At 48.4% G+C, this 20,235-nt stretch overlaps 1 protein-coding gene across 1 annotated transcript in view; it reads right to left on the bottom strand.

Annotated features, from left to right (window-relative positions):
- Positions 1-12,205, bottom strand: part of LOC131216034 (uncharacterized) — a 32,795-nt gene extending 20,590 nt beyond the window's left edge. The window contains exons 1-2 of the mRNA XM_058210431.1: positions 10,863-12,205; positions 5,493-5,800 (exon numbers count right to left, since the gene is read on the bottom strand). Coding sequence (XP_058066414.1) covers positions 5,493-5,800; positions 10,863-12,205 — 1,651 coding nt within the window. The remainder of the gene's footprint in view (positions 1-5,492; positions 5,801-10,862) is intronic.
- Between the last annotated feature and the right edge of the window lie 8,030 nt (positions 12,206-20,235).

Here is a 20,235-nt window from a genome sequence, read left to right as displayed (position 1 = left end):
GTCAAAGGTTTAAAATTTCTTTAAGCTCACATAATGAGGCAGTTTGTCACTTAGCTTGATATATACGGGTTTTCGCTGCTCTCGGATCGATTTACGTGTAAAAACTGGCTTCGCCAACACAACGATGCAGTATGCAACAAGCTGTGGCCTAAATGTAAAGGAAACATTCGTTTAAACTCGACACAATTGGGACAATTTCTCTGCTTTCGTGCCTGACAGCAACTTCTTTTAGATAGGAGTATAAAAACTATAATCTTAAGGCAGAAAAAATGTGCCTGCAATGGAATTGAATTGAGAAAGTATAAATAGAAAGAAAATTCATTCTAGCATACGTTGGCAGGTCGGAATCAAAACACAGTTCTGGAACCTCCTATGCCCGGCCGTTGTAAGCATAAGAAATTGCTTCGTTTCTTGCTCGTAAACGAAGGGGCACCAAATACATACAATTTTGTCCGAAAGTGTAAAAGGCCGGCGTGGTTCCAAATACCGTAGATTCTACGAATTCGATTAGTTCAATACAACGGAAATGCTAACCATTCCGCAGTACCAGCGCTGTCCACGCTCGTTGCTGCGTATCATTATAACAAATCAGGACATTGCGACGCTCGAGAGCAACGGCAAAATCTGTGCCTAGCGCGAAAGACCATCGTTTGCGATACACTTCGTCCGATCGTTGCAGCCATTGCGGCACTATTGGCAAAATTTACCGCTGCACAAGTGGAAGCAATTAAGTTGCCGGGACTCCGGTCCGTTGGCCGTTCGATGCAGGACGTGGTCAATTTGCGATTGTAAAGCGTAGGAGAAAGATTATGTTTTAGGTCGAACAAACTTTTGGGACATTTTCCAAAGTTCTTTGGAAATACGTTCTTTCTCATGCACCTTCTGGTTGGTGCTGTTTCTAATTACCGCGTTCGAAGCCACTGATCGGAGCTGATTATCGCGAGCTTGTGCTTGTAATTTACCCAAAATAGAAAATACGCAAAGTTAATTAAAATGGGGTTCTCAATTCAAATTTGATGTCAATACCATTTATAACGCTGTTCCTACGAAACGGGCTCTTCCGTTACAATAATCCTGTTACGATTCTGTGCCAACACGTGATGAGAAATGAGAATGAATGAGATTGGATCTAAATTCATAGAACCGTCGAATTATGCTAATCGGAGCCTCATTGTTCAAAGAAAACTCCAAATCTTCATGCCTCAGAAAACTTTACCATATGCCGAAGCTACTGGGACCGACGGTGGATCGTCTAGTGCTGGGCCACTTGGTTATAATTTCCCTACAATCCCCCAGGATTTCACACGCTGGAAACTAATTGTTTCACTCGACAACGCCACAATGCCACCGTCTAGCTGTCACGCATGACAAGCTACGTGGGAATTTAATTTCAACGATTAATTATTTCTGTCCCAAGTTTCGCTCCCCGATAAGCGAGCTGCTGGAAAAGCCGACCACAAGTACGGCGCTGGCACCGTGCAATGGCAATCCTGTACTGATTCCAGAATCTGGTGTAGAAGCTGTCAGCCGGCGGTCGATTCCCGTGGCTTATCTCGCGCTTCCAGGTGTCGTTGCGATGGCTTTTCGACTTACACCGGGCGACCGATTTTGTACCGACAAACCGGAAGCGTCATGAAATCCTTCCCAAGCCACGATTCAGCTTATCCCTTCAGCCTTTTCTTTCACAGTGCGGATCCTGATTGGAACTTTTCGCCATTCGCGCCAATTTTGGTCGAAAATGGAGACACAATTCCTTGCCCAATTCGCACAACGCCAATCGCCAATCGTTTGTATAGAAGCACACATCGAAAGTTGTGCTTTTTAGCTGTCATATTACCCACTAGTTCGGGGCTGGAATTACCTGGCTGCCGTATAATCCAACCGGGCGGCCTACCGGGCCCCTGTAGGTTGATTTGTGTGAATCAACCCAAATTCTAACCTATTCTTGCGCGTGTTTTCGCACGCGATTTTGGCGAATTCCGAGGACGAGGATGGTTTGCTTGGCGAAGAAAAGTTTTTGAAACAAATTGGGTGCAGTATTGAGCTGGGCTGCGCTGGGGAGAGTTTACTGGGGAGACCTGCACGCGGTTTTGCTATGCGGCAAAGAAGAAGAAAAAAACAAATCGATAAACACCATTTAGCGAGTGGAAGTAATTTAACGACCCTCCAATTGCTCACGGAAGGAATAAAACCCGTAGCAAAGCGGAAGTCATACTCCGAACCTCCGGGGGTCGGATTGAATATTTTATCGTCAGACACGGGATGGGCACGGGACCGGACCGGTTTGGACACTGCGGTAAAATCCGATCGCACGGGAGTAATGTGTTCCTGGGGCTGAGGGAAGCAGATAAAACTGACCGTCCCGTCTTCGCTTGGTTCTGTGGCCTGTAGACCGCCCCGGTGCAGATGGAAGTCGAAGCTCGAAACGGGGAATCCGCAGTGCACTTATGGCGGTCTGCAACAGAATTCGAATAATTTGTCCGCGCGTGTTCGACGCTTTACTTTCACATGGTTTCCAACTTTGAATTATTCATGCGCGTGCGGGACGGGGAAATCCTGCAGTAAGGTTATTTTTACGGTAAAATAATTCGCGAGTAAACGCAACGGAGGCAGAAGACAGACAAAGTGTAAAATTAATCGCTACTCCATTGTGCTTTTGACATAAAATAAACGGTTTTATAAACGGTAAGGACGAAACTGAAAGTAACAGCGGGTTGAGGGAAAAGCAACACGCCAGAACGCAGCAAAAGTGACCTCTCCACCCTAGCAAAGAATGATGAGAAGTGGGTCGAATAAGAGACAAGACTCGATGCCTTGAAGTGTTCTACGTGTGTTCATTTTCGATGAAACACGGCTGTGTGAGAATTTTTGGCAATTTTTTGATGAATGTTGGATCGTCACTCGCGGGAAACCTAACTACTTTTCCACATGGAGCTGTGCAACTGCCACCATCTTGAAGAAATCGAAAAAAAAAACTGTAGGGGCAAAAGTGCTGGGCAAAAACTTTCGATCGGAATATTTAATAATGCGGGGTCGGTAATGATTGATGAAACGAACCACGCTGTCATGAATATTCATGTGCAGTCCCCATTGCGCTTGGCATTGTGGCTCAATTCTGCGATCGAAAAACCAATCGGGAACAAAGGAAAAATTAGCTACACTGTCTTATGGAAAGAGCTGCCGCAAAAGCATGGCTTAGTAGCATCATCCAATTTACTGCCTGTGCCTTGGGGCTGTAGTTAAAACGAAACAAGCCACGGTCGATTGCTGTAATATACACAGCACGAAGAGCTCAACTCGTCGAGAGTCCTCCTTGAAGAGAACCCTTTTGAGTGTTAGGCGGCACCATCGTCGCCATCGGCTTGATTTCGTAAGCTACCCTTCGAGTGCCCTTTTTCTTTTCAAAGAATAATGAGTTAATAGGGAGCTTAGTGGTGCTTTTACGGGTCGGCGTTTGGTTTCGGGGCGCTTTTGCCTCTCCGCCTATGCTCAAGACCAGATAAGTTCCGCTGCGGAGACCGTCCCCAATCCTCGCGCTTGTCAGTTCGAGGCTTTACCCATTCCCGGGGGCATAATCAATTTTTGCTGACTTGCGGTTTTCTAGTCAGATCTTTTCGTGTTCAGATACGAACGGTACATGGCGGCACGCAGGGCCAAAGATGGGGAAAGAAAAGTCCCAACTTCTCCATTACAGGGTGTGTCTCCGTTAATGTAACAAAAGCCGATGAAAGAGACGAAAATTGTTTCCTCGGTCGACCAAAGACCACTCGAGTATTGTGCCATCTAAACGGATGAGCAAACTTCACCAGAAATGACTCACAAGAAGAAACTGGAACTTGTTGAAAATGCGTATCTCCACCAACGGCAGAAAAAAACCTTTTCCAAGAAACAAAAATCCGTCTAATCTTTGACTAGGTGTTTAACAATGTTTTGCCTCGATTTGTGGAAGGATTCGCTAGGTTAGCCTCATCGAAGGCTATCGTTTTTAACTGATTTAAAAGATGATTTTTTTATAAAATATTTGCTAGCTTCTCATTGAGCATCCGGCAGACAATGATCGTTGCTTCCTGACGTACTACGCGTCAACACACGCTGACATTGACGCAGTGCATTGTCATCAACAGCTGGTTGGTGTGAAATGAGGATTTCTTATCTCTTCTCTTGGGCCATGAGTGTAAGAACGCCCCTAGGAACGGAACCAAACAATCGTGTCATCGCCCAGAAATGAAACGCTGCTGCCGGCATTCAACAGACATGTCAAGCGAAGAAGTGAACAAGTGACAGCTGAAAGAAAAGATCGTGAGCACCAGAATCTCATGCTCCATCGTCGCCGCTACATGAAATTCGGTGTTGGCCGCCAATACAAAAGACCGTGCTGAGAATCTTTTTCTACATGCCGCATATGCTGCAAGAAAGCCCCGGGCTGTGAATAAAGCAAAGTAAACCCTGTGAGGCGACGAAATTGCGACACGAAGACACTTTACAGCACTACAAAATTGTTCACTCACGCTGAACGTATGATACGGATTGTTTTTGTCCGTAGAAGGCAGACCTAGAATTGGATAGTTTCCATGAATCAACACATTTTCTCATTGACCTCATCGAGGCCTGCACAAAAATCCTACAAAAGGATATTCTAAGAAGATTTTTTAATAAAATATCTTCAATTTACTCTACGAGCCTTTCCTGGAATAAATTTGACACGCTTCAACGAAACGGGTGCAGTCTGCTTCCGTATTTTTTGCCCTTTTGGAGCCCTTTTGGATTATGAAATTGCAGGGAAGCTTGTCACCAGCAATGCGACGCCTGCACTTGTCCGGCAGATATTGCGCTCTTTTACATCATCCACACCTGCAGAATACATTCGTTCTGCTATAACTTTCAGCCATACTGCGCTGTTGGGCTTCAAACTATTAGCCATAATTCCTTGTAAACGAAGACACAATTCCTCTTAAGACGACACCTAGGGGTAGGAGCATCTTTAATAAGAAAACACTTGCTGGCTCCCCATACTGAAACAATAGGAGAGCGTCACGAGGAGGATGAAAACATTCCAAGTAAGTTTCGAAATTGAATTTAGCAAAAATGATGAGGAAAAATGAGTTGTAAAGAAAACAATGAATGGAGGGCAAACAAAAATTAAGCTCGCCGACTTCTAGCGAACGCAAGCAACCGACGCCATTAGTGGCACAGGCAAGACTTGGGTGCCAGGGCCGGTAGATTCCTGTTCAGTGAAAATACCACAGACAAAGAACTTTATCACTTTATAGGATTGCCGCGTAAGTTGGTTGCAGCCCAGGAGCTACGAGAGGCACAGCAAGCCCTACAGAAGGATGGTAAGAATGCGTTTTTCGTAACTGGATCGAGCTGAACCAGGACACTCCTAATGGATCCGGGACGCTAGCGACGGCCTGGCCAAGTGCAATGACGGTGGCAAGGAATTGGGACATTATTACCGTCTGGCTAGCAAGAAGTGAATGAAATATACTTACATTTAATGTACTGTTCGTTCCTCGCGATGACCTTCTCGGCGTTTTTGCGCGCCAGAAAAAACCACTCCGAGGTGTTGCCCAAGTAGTGGTACTCCAGCGCCAGGTCCTTTACGAGCGACGCGCCCTGGTCCGGGGGTGGTAGCCGGTAGGCGAACGGGCAGAACAGGCCCCGCTTTGCCGGATGCTGGTTCCAGTCGAAACAATTGCCCCCGGCGAAGATGTCGTCGTCAAACTCCACCATCGACAGGACGGACGCGTGCAACAGGTGCTCCGAAGCCTGGACGTCCGCCGACGAGAACTTGAAAATTCTGCTCCCGAATCCATGCAGAATAAAAAGACGAAGAGAAAAGAGAGCAAAGAAAATCTAATTAACTCGGGACGCCTTTTTTGGCTGACACTGGAGTTTTGTCCAAGCGAAAGCTCCCTCAGACTGGAAATCGAACACGATGGAAAACGAAAAGTTCGGGGTAGTAAAGTTATATGACAGCTCGTAAATGTTTCACTCGCCGGCCTTCGATGGCTACGCTCGAGAACAGCGACAAGAGCTCGAATCGTGAGCGTAATGTGCAAACACAAGGCAGTATTAGGCCGCCACACCGTAACAGTCACTTGAAAATATAAAGCATCTTCACTGGGTTCATAGTGTTTAATAAATCACACCCGACAACACGATTTATAACAGACTTGATGGCACACGCTAGAGCTCAGGACTAAATGTAACGGCGGCTAAATCGCTTTTGATGTGCTAGTTTTCAGTTGCCATAGCAATTACATCTTTTCGCCCGGTTGCTAAATCCGTCCCATAATGCAGTAAATTTGGCTCAACTTAAACCGCACTCAGGAGAACCAGCTTACGCTATAAATGCGACGGTGCGTTTCCGTAGCAACGGGAACCAAATTAATCACCAACCAACTGTTCCGCACAAGTCGCGAGAACCTTTCTACACCCCGAATGACAGCTTGCTAAATCAAGAAACTAATTTATTAATATTTCACGGGAAATGGCAAGATTTAAAAGCACTTCCCGCACAGGTTGGTCAAATTAGAAGTTATTTGCTGTGTAATATCACTTTCGCTGGGCAGCAACCCAGAAGATGAATTTGAGTTTTGAGATGAGGTCCACCGCCCCATGGCTACGTCCTCGGTCGCGTTGACTCTTTGTGCCGTTAGCACTGAGTCACCGGTGGCTCTTGAATCGCTCTTATCATCATCAGCAGGGAGCAGCAGTGGCATAATGCGGCCGTCGGTCCCTCCGAGCAGGCCAACCAATTCATTATCTTGAAAGCCACGGATTTCGCCGACGCAAAAGGACCAGCCCCTGGGACGACAGGACCTGCCCAGAGACCTGCTCCGTCCACCTTCAGGGCGATAGGCATCTTCGATGATTGATTACCGTATACTTAGCGAATCAATTTGCAACACTCGAGGCGTTTAATCGTCCTGATTCGCAAGCCCACGTGTCTAAAATCTCCACCAGGCCCGACCCGACTGATGGCATCGACGTCTTCTTCATCATCGTGGTCGTTCGTTCGCTCAAAAGTGGTCCCCACGAGGTGTTGGCTTTGGTTGAAATTAGCTCCACCATTAGTAGCCCTCCGTTACGACCCATCTTTCTCCAAAAAATCTTTCGCGGGCGTGACATCCGGAGTGCGGTGGCCCCTCCGAAAGCTGCTTTTCATTTTGAAGCCAACAAGAGTGTGGATGAGTCAAAGTGGTCCCGTTCGACGGCGCCATGCGGTGCCAGTGTCTGCGAGATATTATTTCCATCTTCAGCACCAGACTCTGCTTTTTCCTGTGAAGAACCGAAGCTCCTGTCACGGTGAAGAGTGCCGGTTTTTCTTCGAACCGTTTTCGGGTTTTAGCCTCTTCCGTCAAAACAATCCGATTAGTGTATCCTTTGGCAGAAAGGCTTTTTACGTGCGCATCTACGAATTGGCCGCAAGTTTAGGCAGCATACGGGAACGAATGCCACGGTAGGCTAAGTTATGCTTTCAATTTAAGTAAAAGGAATCATTTACCTTATGGCGGTTCGTTGGCCGTCGCTCTTCCAATTTACATTGCGCAAATTTGCATAACTGCATCTAGGTCGAAAGGGTTTCCCTTGCAATGGAAATTACGGGAATGTTTGTTCTTTCGGGACGCCGCTGAACTTTGCACAATTTAATAAGTGTCGACAGTGGCTCACTGTTTGATCCGAGAGATCAACCTCCGTGAGTGAACTGTGCACAACCTACCACTAATCGTGGCCAGACATAGTTTTAATGCTAACAAAGCGTTTGTGGTGAACAAGCATCCCAAGACAAAGGACCACTTTATGCTGCACACACTCGTGTAATGTAAACTACAGCAGAATTGCGGTCGAACATGATGCATCAAAAATGGCCAATATAAAAGACGTAAAAAGACAACAATAGCCTCGGTCGGTTGCATGAGCCAATTGTGTATCATATTTAAGAGGAACATTAACCTCGCTAAGGCCCCTCAGAGGACGCTTCATGTGATACGCTCAGCTCCCTGCGACTTACAGATGGTGCCATTGTTCGAATGCCCCCCCGCAAAAGGGTCTAGCGTCGGTATTAGCCAAAGTTAAAGTGCGATCTTCTCCTGGAGGTGTGCCATCGTGCAGGCTCGATGGGCTCTCCACGGAAAGAAAATGTGAACGAGGAAAACGCTCAGACATTACGGTACGTGACGCCATTGTGTGGTAGAAATTTACGTTAATTTACGAGAAAGTGTGTCTAAAGCGGTACAAGCACCGGAAGTAACGACACTTTCCGTACATTGTCCTCTTTTACATACCCAACCGTTGGGGCGGAACACAAACGGTACGGTTCTTTTTTCTAGTCTCACCACCAACAACACAAAACAATGCTCCCGATGTGCCGTGGATGGTCAACATACGTACTTGGCGGCTGATGCCGGCAATAAAAGCATAGGATGAGTTATGCGCAACAAGGAAGGTGGAGCTGTTGTTTCGTAACCATAATTCCGATGCCAGATAAAACGAGACCTCTTTGTTCTTTCGCAACGGGCCGTAAATGTGTTGTCTGGTTTCACGATTTGGTTTCGGACCACAAAATGATTCTTAAAATTCACGACACAGAGTCGAGCCTTCTTCGGCGACTCTTTGCAAACCTTGAACCAAAGTCGAGCTGCAAGTATCAAACGCTCCTTCCAAGCCATTTCCTCGTTTAGGCCGGCCCCATGAGCCCCATCTTGCGTACTTCACATGATTTGTATTCATTTGTTGTCTGTTCAGGCATTCCTCAAGGTGCGCCGGTCTTGTGTTGTACACGGTCATCAAGGCTCGGCGGCGCCGGATGCTTCACCACCCGACTGGAATCTGTACCGCAATTAGGACCATATCAGAAGGTCTTTCTTTGTGGTTAGTTTCATCCCTTGTGATCGCTTAAATGCTTTTGAGGCTCCCTCCGCTGCCTAAAGAGTGTGTGGTTTCACACCCTCAGCCCCAGACACGATCTGTTTCACAGGCCATAGTGTATGTTCCTATTGCTTACGTTTCGGGTGAACTCCCGTAAGGAGGCACACGTTGATGAAAACAAATACCACTTCAGCCCGCTAGCTGACCGTGTTCGGCAGGATCGAGAGGCAGCCATGTGTGGAGCAATCTTGTGCGCGAGGAATCGCCTCAGACGGGAGCGCACATCATCTTGGCCATTAAGAAAATTGAAACACGGCACGGTCTATCGGCAGCAGAGACGGCGGGCCAGAATGGTGTTGGCCGAAGTTAATTAATGGAGGCACTCACAACCAATTAACGTCAGGAGGAATAGCAATTTACCATTTCTTAACCTTCCGCTCCCGGCGGCAAACAGTGCGCTTATTATGACGGGCTGTCGAGGGCTGTGTATGATGGTGTAACTAATATGGGGCCCGCGAGCAACGCAACACGGCTCGGCGGAAGGGCCCCGTCGAGTAGCTCCCCGAGTCTACCTGACGAGTTCTCGGGATCCGGCACGTCCTTAGGAGTTCGTTTTGAATGAATTTGGCTTTCAATTGGAAGACACGAGGCACCGAAGTTTCAAGGCAAGGGTCTAAGGAACAAGTTGGAAGGCCAGCGAACCATATGAACGGCAGAAACTTCACACCGGCGGAAACCGGGTTCGAGCACGCTGCGCCAGACTATTGACGGTATCCGATCGATGCCGCAGCCCATCGAAGCGTGCAGAGCAAAACAGGAAGACCGAAATGGAAGTTTCCTTTTGCGGAAGATGCTAAAGCCAGATTAAATGGCACTTGACTTTACTTCTGGTTCCTTAGCCCGGCGCCATTACAGGTACGGACGAAGCGAACAAAGCAGTTCGATTGAGACGGTTTCCGGTCTTTATGTTATGGTCATACTTGAACGGTTAGGCAATTGAGTGTTCCTTGTGCTTGAGTACGAGCCCTGGGGATGTTTTCTTCTTGGCTGAGTAGGATGCTCCCAACGCCCTCTTGCGGTACCCGGGAAAGTCTTGTGGAGACCGGTGGAAGGAAGTTCGGAACTGATCGAATCTGACATATTTCAATTACTGGCTAAAATCAAATTTTATAGAACAAGGAGGGGTTCGTTCCACTTCAGTTTCGCACTTGCGCTTTCTCTCTCTCTCTCTCTCTCTCTCTCTCTCTCTCTCTCTCTCTCTCTCGGGGTCTCCGAGGACAACACGTGCAGACTTCTTGGGAAACTTAATTATGCTGTCGAGTTAAATCTAACACAGCACCTCGGTTTGCCAGTGCGTAACACCCTGATTTTCGAAATTGAAATTGAATTGCAGTAAATTGGTTCATCAACGAGCGTTGATCAATTATGGCAATGGATTTTGATTTTGCAGCATTCGACTCTATTACGCGACTAGACGAGGAAAGCCTGTTCTGGTGAAAGAATTGTTGAGAAGTCGGTAAATTCAATCCATTACATTACGGCAACATCACTCGGCAGGTTCGTGGGAAAAGTTACACACAAAGCGAACTCAGGGCACAAAGTTTTGAACTGTTCGAATGCATCTGAAGTGTTGCGGAACAACATGTTTACTCAGCTGCAATCTCATCGGCTTCCGGAGCGGAATCGAGTTTTTTGCACAGAAATAGTGCAACTGGCTCCTTGCAGTTGCAAGCGACACGATGTTGTTGTTTGGCCGTGATCCTGACGGATTTCGGTCGGGAAAAGCAATCACCCCCGAGTGGCCCGACGGCTAGCCGTGTTTAGTAGCCTGTTTTGCGGACGACACCTTGATAGCCTCTGATCCCCGGGAGGTGCAATTTTCCCGTTTCCCATCGTGTCCCCGAGGCATACGGTGGGTGGGTATATAACGAACGAAAACAAACAGCATGACCATCGCACCGCACCATGGTTGGGGCCTGTGGACTCACCTGGTCAGCATGTTGGCCCGGTTGACGGCGATGTCGGCCTCGATGCGAAACCGATCCTGGGCGTACCGGTCGACGACGCCCTCGCCCAGGTTGAGGGCCGTTCCGGCGGTGCAGTTCGCACCGAGCAGATGCTGGCTCTCGACGATCTGCAGAAACTGCGTGACCACGTCGCGGCCCTTCATCAGGTTCCGCCGATTGTTGCGGCTCGTCTCGTCCAGCTCGCGCAGGTCGGCTTCCTCCATGTGGAAGATATTGTTAACGTCCACGTCCACCTCCGCGCCCGAACTCACGTCGACCGACACAACCTCAACGCTGGCCTCCTGCAGGAGGGGATCGTCGTCCTGTGGATGGGTGTCCATCGTGGCTTCTTCCCGTCCCGCTTCCTCTTCCGCCGGTTCGTCGTACACCGACGCGCGCTCCTGGCCAACGCTGAGTCCAAAGTCAGCGACTGACAGCCCATCGTCGTCATTGGGATAATCGCGGACCGACGAACCACTGTCGATCGCCTTTCGGTGGCTCCACCCACTGATTTCTTCCGGGGTGTCGATTGCACCGGTGATTGTTCCCGCGCTTCGATGTGATGATAATGACGGCCTGTCAATAAAGCTACCGGCCCCCGATTGAGACCACACGGCGGCAATCCTATTGTCGCTGTTACTACTACTACCACCACTACTGCTGCTAGTCGTTAGCGCGCTGGACGTGATAGCGCTACTCGTCGCGCTAATCGATTCCTCTTCCAACCGATTAGGCCGCTTGTCTGGCTCCCGAAATGGGACGAGCTCAATTTTCACCTCATCGAGGTTCTTATGCGACTTCAGGTACGCTAGGCCCTTATCCACCGTGCGCCGAATATTCTCCATTATCTCCTTCTTGATGAGCTTTCCTTGCAACGATGGTTTGGCCGTCGAAGACGGTGACCTGGCCGAATCTAGCGGCGGGCCTGCACCACGTACCCCGTAGCGAAGGTTCTCGAAGTCACTTACTTCAATCATGCGCTCCAACTCTTCGGACTCATTAAACTGAATCGTAAGCGTACCCTCGCCACTGGCGGCGCCATCGCCAGGGCCACCAACGTGCTGACCGCCCGGCGCCGGCTTCCGCGCCGTCTCGTTCGATGTCTGCTCATCCCCGCCGGACCCGCTCCCGCTGCCCCCGACGACGTCGTAGTCGAGGAGGGTGAAGTTGTCGAACACCTGCAGTCCCCACCGGATGTGGTCCTTTTCGCTCGAGTGCCGCACACGCGACCGGCCATGGCGGATGATCAAGTACTCGGAGCTGGAGGCCCAGCCACTGGCGACAACGGATGCGAGCAGCAGCAGCAGCTGGCGCTGGCATAACATTGTTGGAGCTCCTTCTCTCACGCCGCTCGCCGCGAGCCGCGTGCCTCGTGCTGCGCCGCGTAGCTCGGCAGATCCGTTTCCGCTTCCAGCCGGCGGCCACTCATCCAGAGGGTTCGATGGCGAGGCACGGGGGCTGTCCTCACTTATCGTCGCCTTTCGTCACACACGCTCCTGCGCCACTCACAGCGGTCGTACCGTGACCCGCGAATGTCCTAAATGATTATCAAACAACATGATAACACGCGGCTGAGCTTGCACGGGTTAATTGGCACAGGTGGCTAATCCGGTTGCTTCCTGTTTGGCTAAACAGATTGCATGCTCTACTTTTTGTCGCTCAAGGACATTCAATTACCGGCCGTTCAGACACCACAAGCCAGCAGGCCGTCACTTCCGGTACTTCCATATCCACCTTTTGGCACGACCGCGCTCACGGGAGTGTTTTAAGCACTCCAACGAAGGGTATCAATTAATCAAACCCACATCCGGTGGGTTGAGCTTTAACAGAGAAAAAACCACACGGTTGATCGAATTTAAGACCGGATCGATTATTCACCACTTGATGCAGCCTTTAGCCGGTCGCCTTCTAGCCCTACCGCTCCTATCTGATGCCACTTTCCAGCTTTCACTTTTAGTTCTTTTTTCACGTTTGAGCACGTTTTTTCGATTTACGGTCCTCGATAGCCCCACGGTGGTGCTGAAAAAGAGAAGGAAAAGAGAAATGAACGGGAGACCATCATGCTGCGGGACATTAGGGCAAAATGATTTATTTAGCATCAATATCTTGGTTCCGTTGTGACTGGTTTGATTAGGTTTTTTCTTCGTTGCCTCGCGGCATCAACTTTCTGCTTGGTGCACGCTCCGTTTCTTTTTGTTGGGCATTTATTTTATACCACTTTTCGATCCTTCCGTGAAGCGTCAGAAAAAGGAAACCAATAACTGTAACAGCTGGGAACTTTGGAGCTTTTTTACGGTTTTGTAGGTTCTGCGGCTGTTCAATGTCGTCTCTCTCTCCTACTTGCTTGCCTTTCCTTACTCAGATGATGTTTTCTTTGTAAAAATTCTTCCAATATTGTTGAACCTTCTTTGGGTTCCGTTGTTTTGACCGGAAATGAGACTTTTCTTGGCATGATCGACTATTACATGCACTTGAAATGACCGAAAACCATGCTCGACGCTCATGCTTTCCGCGAATGATGATTACATCTTCCTGCTAACTTGCACCATTTCGCGGGTGCCGGAAGAGAAGTCACGAGAACCGATTTCTAGCATGTTGCACTACGATTTCGGACGTAGCAATTGTAAATCTCCACGTTGTCGTCACGCTTGTGGAACGACTACAATGGCCGCATCCGGAAGCACCCAACGTTGGAGTCTGCAAAAGTAAAACCCTCACTTCAAGAGCAGTTTGAAGTTGTTTGGTGACTTATCGTTGAACGTTATGGGCAAAACATTTAGGAAACTCGCATTTCAACTTTAAAGTGCTTTTTTCTGTCAAAATTTTCCCTCTTCAAGATTTGGAACATATTTGCAGACGCAACACCCGAGAAGCGAACCAATAGTCCTCGAAAAACGACACTATCATTGTGATTGCATTCAATTACGGAACAGTAAATATGTGTTCCATTACATTACAAACGCTGCTAATGGCGACCATCCATAAATTGAAACAATGCCATGGTTTTTGTTTGCCGTTTGAGCCCCGGAACCGGAACCGGAACGGACAAACACACCGTGGCATGAAGCCAAGGCTTGGGAGTGAGAAAGCCTGGAAAATGTGAACCATTTTCCAGACCCAACTCAATCGAGAACTGATGCCGGAGGATACTCCGCTTGCGGGTGCAAACTTATCGATTCCAGTGTAAATAAAAATAGGATTATTGCAGCGGACCGGCGCGCCAGAGAACTGATCCAAATCAAGCTGATGCCACCCGATGGAAAAGCGTTGCCTTCTCGTTCCCGCTGCTGGGCGAAAAGTACCAGGTCCAAAGCGGAGAATGGTAAAAGCAAATTCGTGCCACTGCAAGTGCATCGCATCGGAACGGAAACAAACAGGGAAAACGGAAATGGATGGCACAGAGCAACACCACGGGTACGGCACAAAGGATCCCGGGCGTCGGAAGTAATAATAGAAAAACGATTTTCTCCTCGGTGCCGGCTCCTCGGGTTGGGTTGTCGCCGTGTTTTCGAACGACGCGAAGGGTTCACTGTTTTGTTTCGGAAGAAATGGGACCAGAGCTGTCGGGACGGAACAGGCGAAGTAGTTACTACCCATTAGCGATATTGGTGACAACGTAGAAGAAGGTAACTCATTTCAACGAACGATGGGTAAAAAGGTTTTATTTGTTGAGATCGATTGAATGTGTTTCTGGCCTGGCGTACGTTTGCATAACGCAACGAACAAATATTCGCATTACCCTTCTACCTTATGTGTCTGTCCTCGAACTGTCCTGTTCTTTCTCTGTGTAAGATGCCCCTTCATAAACGATCAGTTAACTAAAATCGAACGCATTCCAATCCTGAAAAGCAGTGTTTCCCAGAGGGGCAAACTATGTTTAACTATTTATCGAATCACTTTCCGTTGGGTTGCCGGCGAATGTGCCGAGACTAGTTTAAGCGTCCCACGGAACGTCGGAAGCATGTGCTTTCGGCGATGGGCCCGCGCCAGCTTGCTCGCATTCCGTGGGAAAAATCACTCCGGTGATGAAATTAATTTTTCCGCTTATCTCGGCTCCTCTTTCTTCCGTCCCAGACTCAGGACACCCCACCGGGGGCCGCCGAAAGCTGAAGTTTTATGCTAATGAGGGGGGGTATTTCAGTTCCAGCGGACATCCGAGCAGCCGAATGGCAACAGCATTCGCCCGCCACCGACGGATGTTTGCCGTGGCTACTGCCCCACCATGATCCCAGCGCCCTCATGATGAACTCATAATGAGCTGCGGGCCCTCGGCGGGACGGTTTGATAACCGGCTGCGGCGAAAGTTTAGTTTCATTAAATTTTAATTATCTTTCTTCGTTGCTTTGGCCGTGCCGGATCCGTTTGGGTGTCGTACTCGAATCTGGAAAACAATTCGAACATTATTGGACCATCGTCGCCCACGGAAAACCCGAAAACGGAACCGAATATCGTTTCGCCCTCGACCGGGACGTGAAAGACACAATTTATTGGTTCACACTGCAGGAGATGGCCCTTTTTTCGGGAGGCTTACAGGGAGCTAGTGAATGTTGGTGGTAAGCTGGAGAAACTCTCGGAAAATCCGGAAAAATGTTCCACCCCGAACTGGACGGTGAACGAACGGATGCCAGCGGTGGGCGTTGGGTTTCGATTAATAACGGACAAACAGCTACGAGATTGGCTTGGCCCTGTCAACACTGTTTGCGTGGGGGGTGCTATGCTCTTATGAATATTCCCGAGGACACCGTCTACGGCTTCTGTGCCTTCGGGTGGTGAATACATTAATTGTACATGTTAATAAAAAACAGCTCCCTCGGGTTCTAACCATTAGCGCGTATCTGCCATAAAATAATGACGTTGGTAATGCGTAGTTCCTCGAAGCGTTGGTCGCGACGAACCATCCACGAAACCATCTTCAGCCCGCAGCGATTGAAATCCCTCCGAGAAACCACTTGCCGCGGTTGTTTAACGAGCAGCACTCGTATCCTGCATCTTCCTCAGCGCTCACAATCCCCGTTGGCGTTCTTAGCGGGCGCTAGTGGAGACGAGTTAGGCACTCCGGTTAATTCACTTCTGCGTAGTAATAGTTATTTGGGCGCGGACAAACATCGTGAACTCTCAGGGATAAACAGGGCCGGGTCGCCAGCTCTCTTCCTCTTCCGGCTATGGGTGGCCTTGGTTCGCAAACCGATCCTCTACGGTCGCACCCAATCTGGACGTGTCTTATGCCCTCCGGTTCGATTCTGACTAGATCCACATCATGCAACACGCGCATCCCACAGTTCCCGGGCGCTTGTTTGGTCCGCCTTCATGCGATGGTCGGGGTGCGTCTGGCGTTGTCAGTTTGTCGCTCGGTGACCTGCAGTTGCGGCAGTGTGTTTGTTGCCCCATGTTTAGCATAACACGTGCCACATTACAAAGCCATTCTGCCAACCCAAATCAACCGATTGTTCTGCGCCCGTCGTCAACCGCCTTCGGTCGAGGCGCTGGAGAGCTCTTAAATTAATCCCCCTCCGCATTAGGTTCATCGCCGCAGGTAACGTTGGTGGTCGGATCGAGGACCAGCTTCTCAGAAGGATTCTGGGCTTTCGTCAGGATCGTGTCGTCAATCAGAATAAACACATTCTTCTAAAGGAGGACGATTGGTAGCCGGAGGCGGCCAAATTAACTTGATAATCTCATCATAATGTTTCACACACGCTCCGCTCGTAAAGATCCGCTAAACCTTTCTCAGATCCCACGCTTGGTGCGCTGGATTAAGAAAAGTTAATTTCCGGAAAGCCTACGCAAGCTGGCGCATCCCGCAAGTGTGTCGATGTTCATTGATTGTCTTATGGCCGTGGGGCAGGAAAGTCTTACTAACTCACTTCGGTACAATGGAAATTGCTCTTCATGTAAATTCATGCATGGAGCACTGATCGAAGAAAGTTTATTTTAAGGAACTAAGGAGAAACGTTGAATGCTGCCACATCGAAACAGAATTCTTAGTGCCTTGTTGGTCGAAATATTGCCTTCGTTTTTCCTACTCAAATCTGAATTCTTCGGTGTGCAAATGAATAACATTAACTTAAGTTGTCCATTTACCGGACGGGAATTATGCCATCGGACGGCATCGTTGAGATTTGTGACGACGGCAAAACATGGCCCTTAGCCATGCGCTAATTTATCATGCGCTTCCGTGACGGCGCGCCAAATATTCAACGACATTACCGCCCATCTTGCTGTTCCTTGAAACGATGCGCGTAGAAATGCGTGAAAAAGCGGAATTTGGTGACTATTTCGTACACACCTCACACGCTCGATGCTCGTTTCTGTCCCATGTCGCCTCACACGAGGAAGTTAGATTAAATCTACTAAACTCATTAGACACTTTGCGCCAAGTTTGCGCGCGGCTGTTAATTAAATTATGTCAATTCATGTTGGTTTGCTTTTTTGAACACCTGCACACATCTTAAGAACCTTCTGAAGCCACCGGCGAAGGCGCACGAAGGTTGCCGGCGAACAAGCGAAATGATTAGTGCTTTTGGGAAGGTAGCAAAGTTTTTGTTTCTCTGAACGGTGTTTGTTCAAGGTATTTTACGGAACGTCAACAAGATCTGTTTGCGACAGGTCTTGGACTAGCGTAAATTTGCTTGACACCTTCACGATGTTTTTACTTCTCTGAACACCGAGGGAGAAACATGTCATCTTCGTATCGGGCTTACCAGGCACATCGCGCTGTGGTTGGAGCGGATCCTGAATAAAACATAAAATCTGAGACTGAGGCTTCCCAGGAAAGCGTTGTATGGCGCAAAGGACAAACCGCACTCGGTCCGTGCGAACCCATTGATATTCTTCCATATGCTGCGAAAAATCTTCCGTTTTTGTATGACGAAAACGAAAAGAAAAGCATATTTATTCAACGTCGGGCGAGATTTGCAGTCTTTCTCAACAGTTTAATGTTGAACTTCTCCACGTATAACTTCGATACGAGTAATTGTTAAAACTATTGAAAAATGTCCAGGTGCACAATAAATCAAAAGATAAACTGCAGTAACGGTTCGAAGAAGGGCGTCCGGCTCGGCATGGAACATCAGGCGGCTCCCGGCGTATCAGCAACCTACTCAACTGCTCGTGTAACAACCTCCACCATAGCGCTTATGCCGAACAGCTTTTAATGAATAAACAAGCTAACATCGGTGAGCATCGACCACGTGGCACGCTCGAGGAGGGTTTCCTGCCGATGGCTCAGGTTGCGGTGCGGTAATCGTTTTGCGGGGGAAAAACATCGAACTTCGTTTCAAGAGGAGAGCTTCCCCAGCATCCGCTTCGAGAGATAGCGTAACGAATGAAAGTGCTTCGTAATGGTATAATAGTTTCCAGAGAAACTTATCCCGAGCCACGATACCAATTTGGGACAAAAGCTTGCATATGAGTATCAGTATTCATGACAAGCCCAGCAAGAGAAGGTGGGAAATATGTTTTGCAAACGGGTTACAACTTTCTGGGTTGTTCTGGAATACAAACACGATTTAAACAATACCTTGCGATAGTTTTTAGGTCACATAAACGTTCGTTTTCTTGTATCGTAAATGAATTTAGAAAATACGTATCGTGTAGAAATAAAAACTGTTCACAAACTCATCTGGGAAATACGAGACAATTCTAATCACAATTCAGCCCGCTCATCGAACCTTTTGGAACTGTCTTTGTTTTGCGAAAATAACAGTTAACATGTCGATCGTCACATCTCAATTCCAATTTCGGAAAGCACCAACACTGTATGACCTCCGCAAGTACGGTCGGCTCCAAGCGGCCTGCAACGCGTCAATATTTGCGGCTGACAACTGCGTATCCCAGCAAACGGCTCAATGTGGTCGTCAACCCCGATTTGGCCCCGATAGCAAAGTAGTCAAAAATAGGCGCATCACGGAAAAAATAAAAAGCATAGGGTTACCCGTAGGTCGGCATAGCTGGGAAGGAATATTCGTAGATTAGTGGAACATGCATACAAATGGGTGCAAAATTGAAATATCTCCACACATGCTGTGACTTCCCGGGCCCGGACGGATCTGCCCGTCCAGTCCTGCGTAGCCGGGCCACACTGGGCGATCGATACTGGCGAAGGGATGACTAACGTCTGGTCCCATCGCAATTCGGTCACGCCATCAGCCCCATGCGCATGATGTGAAAGCAAATCCCTAACGAGGAATAATTTTCAACACGTGTTCTCGGCGATGTTGGCCATCTGAATTGCAAAAGACGCTGCGAACCCCGAAAGATACTTCAACGAGGCCGATAACAACGGAGCTTACGACGGAGTCGATGACACCTTGAAGGCGTTTCGCGGGAATGCTCGACCAGACGAGTGACAGAACCTTCTTGCCTAGGGCTCGGTTTGTGTTTCAGAGAAGATTTATGCTTGAAGTGTAGAAGCTCCGAGAGCGACAAGAACTTAGGATAGGGGACATCGGCCATTAGGCTACACCACATCGGCCCCAAAATCCTGCTACCTGATGCTAAGCGGCGACAATTCTGCATGCAAAACATATTCCTTTGTTGGAAGGTTGGACCGATCTGGAAGGTTGTCCCAGGTTTTGGATTTCTTCCGTAGGCACTGATCCCACCATTCGACCGGTCGGTAGTCCGTCGGTTTGGATGCAGATGAAATCTCAATCTTTACCGGGACACGAACACCTTTTCGAATGGGCTTACGCTGGCTGCTGTTGAATTAAATACCTATTATCCGACGAGAGTGGCACGATGCAAAAACCTTTTCAGGGAGAACGACCAATCATTTCGACGACGAAATGAAATCTTCTTTGTCAAGGTTCTTGCTGTTCGCTGATATTTTATGCTTCCCAGTGCCCGACGCAACACGTACCAAAATTTCCCTGTTTTTCATCGTCAAACCACGGTGCTTGGATTTGAGCTGGCAAGTTTTCAAACTGCAAAACTCATTCAACAGACATCTCATCGATTGACCACACATTGACCAAAGCACAGAGAAAAGAGAAGTCAGTGTCGATCGAATGGGAGAAAAAATAAATAAACGAATCGGCGTTGGTGGGTTGGAAGAATTAATCCTGAAACTGAAATTGATTTGCCGGTTGGTGCGGAATTATTGCTAGCGTATCCTAGGCCTATCGGCTTAACAGTGGGCACCGGGCAAAAGTGAGTCTCAGAAAAAGAAACAACATAATGTTGCATGCGCTGTGGCCAAGTCACTATTGCCGCAGGTTTCTGGTAGGAATAAAACTCCACCACCAAAAGATCAACAGCCTACGACCACGGAACATCGGACGGCGTTCCAGTGTTCGCGTTCGATGCCGTTCGGTGTTTGGTTTGCAATGACTCGGTATGTGGCCACTGACCACCC

This window comes from Anopheles bellator, chromosome 1, assembly GCF_943735745.2.
Source record: "Anopheles bellator chromosome 1, idAnoBellAS_SP24_06.2, whole genome shotgun sequence".
NCBI lineage: Eukaryota > Metazoa > Arthropoda > Insecta > Diptera > Culicidae > Anopheles > Anopheles bellator.
Note: the sequence above shows the minus strand (reverse complement) of the source record. Positions and strands in the feature narration are given on the sequence as shown.